General features: G+C 42.1%; 1 protein-coding gene across 3 annotated transcripts in view; it reads left to right on the top strand.

Annotated features, from left to right (window-relative positions):
* The first annotated feature begins 3,579 nt into the window (after nt 1–3,579).
* Nucleotides 3,580–9,455, top strand: part of pde9aa (phosphodiesterase 9aa) — a 28,198-nt gene continuing 22,322 nt past the window's right edge. For 2 of the 3 annotated variants that reach the window (XR_013902341.1, XM_026144683.2), the window contains exons 1-2: nt 3,581–3,655; nt 5,715–5,785. Coding sequence is in view for 2 of the 3 variants with exons in the window: in XM_026144683.2 (XP_026000468.1) it covers nt 3,582–3,655; nt 5,715–5,785 (145 nt within the window). In the remaining variant the exon portion in view is untranslated. Of the gene's footprint in view, nt 3,668–5,714; nt 5,786–9,455 lie in introns of all 3 variants that reach the window. The other variant, XM_080290829.1, reaches the window with a different exon arrangement.

Below are 9,455 nucleotides of genomic sequence, written 5' to 3'. Positions count from 1 at the left end.
CAAAGACCAACCTCAACACCATCGAACCAGTGTGGAATCGTTTTGACGAAGAACAGAACAAAACGACGTCATGTGTCAAAGAAGAGCTTTGAATGTCTCTCAGGAAGCCCGGAGAACGATTTCTGAAGACTACTCACATAAATTACAGTAAATTACACAAAGCTTGGTTGAGGTAGTTCAAGCTATGTTGAAGAATACAGCCGGTCGTACTAAACATTGACTTTTAAACTTTGTTGCCACAAACTCTGTTTTTGTATTCTATACAATATATCCCTGAATATTTGTGCATCCATCCATCTTCTTCCGCTTATCTGGGGCCAGGTCGTGGGGGCAGCAGCCCACGCATAGAAGCACAGACCTCCCTCCTCCAGCTTGTCCAGGGGAACACCAAGGACTTCCCAGGCCAGCCAAGAGATATAATATATGTCCATATATGTATATGTGCATGTTTCAATAAGTTGCTGAAAGTATTTCCCATTTTCCTGGCTAAATATAAAGACTTGAGACTTTTGCACAATGTCATAGATCAGTGATCAACAAACAAAAACAAATTCCACTGGAAATGGTCAGGTACAAGGACGGTCAGGTACTGGACTGAAAACAAGTGAAAAAGCAATATCGTTGTTTTTTCAAAGTTGACCTTTACTCTAAAAGCTGCAAGGTCTGGTTGCTTGGAAACAAAAACTAAACAGAAAAGAGCAGTTTCAGAATTTTCCACAGGACTGTACATGCATAAATATCCGTCACACAGCGATACCGTCCGGTTTCTCTCCTAGCTGTTCCATACTTACCTATTAATTTCTTAATAATAAGAGGGTAAAAATGCACTCTTTGGAATTTCAATGTAGTGGTAATATCATAATAATGATCATTGCATTTACTGTGTTCATGGAAAAACAAGTGAAAAATCACCTTGACTGGTGAACTAATGCATCCACTCTATAACTGATCTTCATCACCATCGTTGAGCTCAGAAAGCCGTTCTTCCAATCCGATACCTTAGAGCGGGGCTGGCCCACCGAAGTATCCAAACTGGTCCACTGGATATCTTTGGAAAAACTGGGAATTTCAGACAAGAAGGGCATAAATATTAGACCTGTAAGTCTTCTTTCGGACAGAGTAAGTAACAGACAGATAATTCATTGACTTATGAATTATGACTGTTTTCCTCTCCTGAGTTAGTTTGCCAGAATCTCATCCAGGACGACTGCTGTGGTACCGGCCTGCTTCAAATCCACCTCCATCGTCCCGATACCCAAAAACTCCAACCCATCAAGCCTCAATGACTACCGCCCAGTAGCACTCACCCCCATCGTCACAAAGTGCTGAGAGCAGCTGGTCAACAACACCTACGCCAGAATGCTGTTTATAGACTTCAGCTCAGCGTTCAATACAATCCTCCCCTCACAACTCATCAGGAAACTGACAGGCCTGGGCATCAGTTCTCTCATCTGCAAATGGTTACTGGACTTCCTGACCAACCGGCCCCAACATGTCCGGCTGGATAACCGCTGCTCATCTACCATCACAATGAACAGTGTACCATAAGGCTGTGTGACGAGCCCTTTCCTCTACTCCCTCTTCACCCACGACTGCAGACCTGCTGATGGTTCCAACACCATCATTAAGTTTGCAGATGACACCACGGTGATTGGCCTCATCAATGACGAAGATGAGGCTTAGAAATGTGCTTAGAAATTTCCTCCTGCACCTCACCTCCATCATCAATAAAATCATCCATTTCTGAGTCATACTCATCTTCCTCATCCTCATATTTCCTCTTGTATGCAACACCGAGAAGACCAAGGAGCTCATCGTGGACTACAGGAGGAATGCTGACCCACATCCACCCATCCACATTAAGGGGACGGCTGTGGAGCGTGTGAGCAGCTTCAAGTTCCTGGGAGTCCACATCACATTTCTGTATAGTTTTCATATTTATATCCTTTTCATAGTCTGTACATAGCTTCTACACCACTACAGCCTGTACATACTTACAGTTATAGCATATTCATAACTTCCTACTGTGTACACTATTACATACCATAATAGACCCATTTCTGTAATGTATTTATATATCTATACTATTGCTAATATATATTTGTAATATATCTATATCATGGCTAAAGCACTTTTGGATAGATGCGAACTGCATTTCTTTGCCTTGTACTTGTGACACGTGCAATGACAATAAAAAATTCAAAAGCATCATAAAATTCCTCTCACACCACAATTTTGCTTTAGCAACTGATACCTAAGAGGTATCTAGTACAAATACGTCCAGTTTCCTGTGCACATCAAAGTGATGTGTAACTTTCTAATAAAAACACTTAAAACTAAGGTTTCACTGCTAAAAAGCAGCTTCAGCTCAAAGTGTGCAATATGCTGTTGAAACTTGTGCATTCTGCCTGCAGATTAGATTTTTTTAAAAGCTGCTTTCAGCTATTTGTTGTGGTTTGGCAGAGTTTTATATGAGACGCCCTTCCTACCACAACACCTGGGGCTGGAATCAAACCACTGACTCTTTGCCTGTTAGGCAAATGTGCAAACCACTACAATATGGAGTCACACGTGTGTTATTCCTGTGTTAATAACTAACCACTTTAGTAGCACTTAAAAAAATAATAATAAGGCCACTAAGTCACATCTCTGCTGCTGTAGCTGACGAGTGTTTCGTGCTGTGGAGAGGTTGAGTCCCACAGCAGACGAGTGAAAAAAGTGTCAGTTTTGCTTTTCTTGTGCGACTTGAGCCCACGTGTGAAACTGTTGGAATAAACTACTGTTGTGCTCACACATGAGATGTTGATGAAACGTTACAGAAGATCTTTTCATTTAACATCTTTTGTCACCCCTGACATGGCGCGAGCTGTGACTGTCTCCACACGATGATGAAGCAGTGTGTTTGAGTTTTCGCTCACACACACTAAACACTGGGTTCATCTAGACACGCATGCTCCACCATGTTTCAGCTGAGGCGTCTTTCCAATCACTTCAGCTGAAACAGTTTAACTAAGCACACAGAGCAATGCTGTTAACAAGTCTCCTGTCTGCAATGACCTGAGTGGATTTTTTTACAATTTCTTGTAGCGCTTAGTTTATTGGCCTGTGGCTTTGAACTTTGCCCACAATGCTGGAGCTTTAAGGCAGTAACAGGACTCTGTTTGTACATCCTGCTTGTTCCCACTGTGCGGTAAGAGGAATCAGAAGTGGCTTGTTAACACATTAAGCTGTCAGTAAGTCTCTGTTGTCTTCAAACACTATGTTAGTCACCAACAGCTAAGCCAAAGGGAAGAGGACACACTTTATTTATCTGTTCTGCCCCTGCCTTTTGTTGCTTGGCCTGTGTGACTGGTTTACACAATCTCTGTGTGTTCGTGCCTGTATGACGCAAAGAGAGAGTGTGTATTTATCCTAAATATTCATGCACAGCTCTTCTCGCTGCATTTTGTATTCACAATGAAATATTCTCCCTGAGTGGACTGAAGTTGTTTACACTAAGCCCTCAGTCTGTGTGTGTGTGTGGGGGGGGGGGGGGGGGGGGGGGGGCTGGGGTGGGAGGGGGTAGTACGTAACACCGCTCCATGCCTACTCTCTCTTCAGATAAAGAGGAACTCTTTCAGAATGTACTGACGCGAGCAGCAGAGCAGTTTTCAAAGTAAGCAGATAGGTGAGTGCGCATGTTTCAGTCTAAATTTACTGTAAATGGTTTCTTTACACTCTGTTCTAACACCGTCTTTTATATTCCTTCTTTCAATTAGCTTGGCTTGGGGGTTTTGTAGAGCATTGTCCAGAAAACAGAAAACCTTGTATCTCCAAAACCTGAAACAGAATGATGAAAATGTCGGTTTTATAACTGCTGTGGCTTTTCTTTCATGTTCTTCACTTTGTATTAATTCAACGAGGCTATAACCCCACCTCGAGTTAACAGCAGCTGCAACTTGTTAATGTTACTGCTAGTTATCTGTTGTTGTCGTCGTATCTCTTCATCCGTATCTGCCTCTTTGAACTTTCACTTGTTGTTCCACAGATGATTCTGCTGCTTTTGCTCTCATGTCATTTTCAAGCCAATGAAACATTTACGCAGTGTTGTTAGTGCTGTAATTCTGCAGTAGAGCAGGGCTTTGGTGGTTTGTCAAAGTCTGAAGCTGAAATAAAGGATCTTCATGTCTGAAAATAAATTTGCTGTGAGCAGTGAATTTGCACCTGCTGTGTTTTAAGACGAGCAGAAGAATATTTAACATTATTTGACTTACTGTCACATTTTTAATACAATAACATGTTTATGTATCTATGTAGCATTCTGCATGTGCTTCCTTATGACAGATGAGGTATGAAGACGGGCACCTGAAAGAGTTAAAATACAGCGACAGGCCAAAAATGAATAAACAATGGATATGGATTAATGTGAACACGTTCACAAGAATATAAATACTCTTGCTCTTACTAAGACAAAAACTATGTGTAAACATAACTGTTCATTGATCATTAAGCTTCTCCATGAGCTCCCTCGCTCCTTTATGAACTGTCAAGCTGGAGCAGTCATGCCAAATCTTGAAGCACCTTAATCTTTGAAGATATACTTACTGTAGACATTAGAAGTAAATATATGGAGTAGAGCAGTGCAGGAATGTGCAGTTCGGTATCAGTATTTGGACCATGACACAATTATTTGTCCTCATGACACCACAGTGTAATTTCAGGTTGAAAGGGAGACTTTGTCTCAGTGAGGAGACTGTGTGGAGTGGAGAATAGGGGACACAAAAGCAAACAATACAAAGCATGGAAATAAGCTTAATATTAACTGAAAGCGAGCCGTTTTATTACAGGCTGGTTTTAACTGTACAAAACAAGAGCTGAAAGCAAAACTAAACACTACATTAAACTGGGTGAACTAAGGATAAACATAAGAAACCCTGAAAGTGAATATGAAAACATGAACTGTGAAGACTTGGCATAAGTACATGAAATCCTGGAAAACATGGCGTGAGCATAGCAGGATAGCAGACAATCAGTCAAGGAATAAATGCAGACTCAAGGACACACAGGATGTGATCAGGGCAAACACATGTGGAAACAGCTGGGTGGAATGAACATAATGATGCCACAGGGGAAGTAGAACTAAACACAATGAACATGGGACACTAGACCTCTTCAAAATAAAAGAGGAAAGATGAACACATGACACATGACAGTCTAAGACACACAGACTTAACATAACAAACTGACGAGGAATACGCACATTATAAATACACACAGAGGAAAAAGGGAACTGGAGATGAGACATAGACATAAGCACGCACAAACTGAACATGATGGGTGCGGAAACACACACATGATGGATGGAAAGGGACTTGAGGGAAAACATGTAAACAAGAGGAGAAGACGGGAGACAAGGACATAAACACAAGGGCCGAAGACACAAGAGGAATCTAACAGAAAATAAACTATAACTGGGCAAACTAGGCAAAATAGATGAGATAAAGATAACTGCATGAACTTAAACATAAATATCAAAATAGATTAAAAAGCAAAGCGCTGGGTCAAATGAGCCAGGATGGTGGCAGATTTTCACCTTTAATTAGTGACTTTTTTAGAAGCTGTTAATTGTTGATTTGATTTTGATTGTTTGGTTTAGAGTCCCAGATGGTGGCCTTTCCATTTTCATTAACAACTTCTCCATTTCCTATTTCCCACCTACTTCCATGTGTCTGCAGGGCATTCAAAATCAACAAGCTGAAGACTGAGGTCACCAACCGTCTCACAATGTTGGAAAAGAGAGTAGAGCGTAAGTTCGTTCCCACCACTCTACAGTCACATTTACTGTCTTCCGTCATCAGCTGTTAATCTTGGATATAAAAGACACATTTGAAAAAGGAATGCAGTGTTTGATTAGTCATCACTATCCTCGTGACTTATAGCCAACTCACCGAAAAGTCAATGATCATATATGTCACATAGAAAGTGACACATTATGTGTTTATAGCCCCATTTTGGATTTGGGAGACAAACCTCCAACAGGTTCTGCTGAAGGGTTCTTCCTGTTAAAAGGAAGTTGTTCCTTTTCACTGTGCTTGCTTAAAGGGGGTCATATGATTGTTTGGGCTTTCTCTCTATTATTGTTGGTTCTCTGTCTTATAATATAAAGTGTTTTGCAGCACTCTTGTCATTTGGTGCTATATAAATTCAATTGAATGGCCGAGGCACCCAGGATCTCTCTTCTGGACTATACCCCTCCCAGTCCACGAGACAGGCCAAACATCCAGTAACCTCATCACAGAGTAGGCAGGTAGTGGCCAGAGGTCACAGACGGCTGGAACAGACTGGTTTAACCCTCGATACATTGCAAGACTTACAAATGTTCATATTTCTGGGTAATTTGAGATGCATGTGACGGGATTTATGACTGACTGAAACCAGTGAAACTGGGAGACAGTTCCCTTGACTGAGTGCGGAGAGGAATGTGTTTAGCAAATAACGAGACTTTCTGACCTGGAAAATATGTTGGAACAGGAAGACAGTGATGATCGATTTGTTGTCTGTTCTGGGAGGAAGTCCTGACCAGTGTGGTTCCAGTTAATTTTCCACAGACGTCTTCAGCGACAGAGATGAAGTTAAACAAATGGGACACTGAGATCAGCTTCTTGGGATGGGAACAGAGGTAGGCTGGAGCCTATTGCAGCTACTATAGTACAAGAGGCAAGGTACACCCTGAACAGGTCACCAACCTCACACAGGGCTAACACATAGAGAGAGACACACTTTAGAATCACCAGTTAACCTAATCTCACTACCTGCATGTGGACTGTACCCAGAGAAAACAAAACGGGGAGAACATGCCAACGCCACAGAGAAAGGCCCCGGCCAGATGGTGGAGTTGAACTGAGGACCTTCTCGCCCTCTCGGCAGGTGTGGCAGGGCATCTAGCATATCACCTACTTCAGAGGGCAGACCCATGCAGAAGAACTGTCTCATGCCTTGACATCCTGGTCAGGAAACTGTCTGAACTGGGATTCCCCCCTCCCACTTGCTCTTGGTTCTTTAGCAACCTTCCAAACTCAGTCCACACCTTTCCTCTGCTGAGCACTGGCTCCCCACAAAGGTGTATGTTGAGCCTATGGCTCTACAGCCTCTACACCTCTGTCTGCAGACCTGCTTACACCAGCAAGACCATAGGGAAGTTTGCAGGTGATGATGATGACTCTGCCACAGAGACGATGTAATGAATCTGTCTGCATTATGTTGAGTAGACAGTGAACACCACAATGACACAGGAGATGATCCTGGACTTCAGAAGACACAGAGCAGACCACCTTTACCTCTACATAAATGATGACCCTGTGGAGAGACTCCAGGATTTCACATTCCTGGGCACCGTGATCTCTTCCAACCTCTCCTGGACTGTAAACACCTCCTCCATAATCAGGAAGGCACAGCAGTGTCTGCAATACTTCACAGTGCACAGAAGAAATAGCATTTGTAAGAAGACCGTCTAACGCTCCACTCATCCTGCATCTCACCTGTTCAAACTGCAGCCCTCTAGGAGATGCTGCACATTCATCCAAACCAGGACCAGCTTCTTTTGACAAGCCGTCGCGGTACTGAACACACACACACACATCACCCCAGCACAAGACGAGTGCAATACTTCAGAGCAAACCTTGGACATCTGTATAGTCTGGTAGCCCAACTCCTCCAGGATCACAGAGCAAAACAGTCACCATCTACCGGAACCAAATTCCTTGTATGTGTCTGCACATATACTTGGCCAATAAACACAACTCTGATTCTGACTCTGATTCTTTCTGATTACCAGAAGGTTTGCTGTGTCTTTCAAAGTATTTTTGTTTATGTCTGCCAGCACAGCCTCAAGCAGATATCAAAACATGCCATTATCAGAAAATTTGCTGCATCTTTCCCAGCACAGTCTCAACAGCATGGAGGGAATTCCAGGAGACAGGCAGTTACTCTAGCACAGGAATGTCAAAGTCACTTTACATCACGGGCCAAGAACATGCTTTAGGTCATGGAAGATGAAGGCCCTAACACCGCTGGCTGGCATGTAGACACTTACTATTTTGTAAGTGTACATATTTTATATTCACTTCTTAATCCCTGTTTAAGGCTCCGTCGTTTTTTTTCTCGATGTTTCCACTCCTAAAGAATGACGTCTTCTCAGTCACTCATCCACTGAGACAGGTTCTGATAAATCTATTCATGGATCCACAGGGGCGTAATTTCCAGGGGAGTTAGGGGGGTTGTGACCCCCGCAATAATCAGACCCAACCAATATAGCCCCCCCAATAAAATTATGAATTATCTTGTATAAATAGGCTGTTGGTTTTCTTTACTCATTTCAGTTATTATCAGCAAAATAGTTGCATGTTTAATCATCTGGAAATTTACCCAGATTTATTTATTTATTTATTTAGACAGAGACCTTGACTCCCCCAGTGTTCAGCACACCGTCATGGTTCTGGGTCTTCGTCCCAGAATTTTCAATTTATGTTGTGGTCTCATGATTTGGTTTCTTTTAGGATTTGAGATGATTTATGATCTATTTCTATATCTTGTACTTTGGAGTTTTAGATTGTTCCCTAGTTTTGTTTTCTGTGCTCTTCTGAAGATGATCTTAGTTTCTGTTTTTGTGTAGTCCATCTTAGTCTTGTCTCTGTGATTGTATCCCTTTCTGTCCCCATTGTTGTGTCCCTATGTCCCTATGCTTTGGTTAGCTAGCACCCTGTCTCTGTGCTCACTGTTTAGTTCTGTCAGGTTAGTATGTTTTAGTCCTGGTGCCAGGGATTATTACTTCCTGTTTTATTTTGATAGGTCCTCTTGTGAGCTATTGTCTCCTTGTCTCATTAGTTAGACTGAGTTCAGCTGTAGTTCCCAGTTGTCTTCACTCTGCCCTCCTCTTGTGTATTGATGACCTCCATTTGCCTCTGTTCTGTCACATCCTTCTTCTTGCTGTGTGCCTTGTGTGTTCCTCCAAGTTCCATGGTTTCCATTAAAGTGTGAAAGTTTTTGGTGTCTATGTTTTGACCTTCATTATTTTGTACTCTATTTTTAACCAGATATGGACTTCTATTTATTTAGAAGCCCACATCTGGTTTGTGGAGAGCAGATTGTTGTGTTTAATGATTATGATTTGAATCACCATTATGAGACTAAACACACAGAGAAATATCAGAACCTAATTGATATGGAGCTGGAAAAGTTGCTCATGAGGCTACACTTTTTACTGAGATTTACACCTCCATTGATGGAGTTGTCATGTCATTCTCTGTTACGAGATTATTAAAGTGTTTACTGTCCCTCTAATATGCTCAGAGAAAAAAAAGAAGAATCTGAAAATGTGCCCCTCCCCAGGCAAGTCATAACACACAGAAGGCATCTGTAACTGAAAGAAAAAAAATAATTGGGCAAGAGAAACAAATCACAGTCCTACCCCTACATTT

The sequence above is a fragment of the Astatotilapia calliptera genome, chromosome 16, assembly GCF_964374335.1.
Source record: "Astatotilapia calliptera chromosome 16, fAstCal68.1, whole genome shotgun sequence".
In the NCBI taxonomy this organism is placed as follows: Eukaryota; Metazoa; Chordata; class Actinopteri; order Cichliformes; family Cichlidae; genus Astatotilapia; species Astatotilapia calliptera.
Note: the sequence above shows the minus strand (reverse complement) of the source record. Positions and strands in the feature narration are given on the sequence as shown.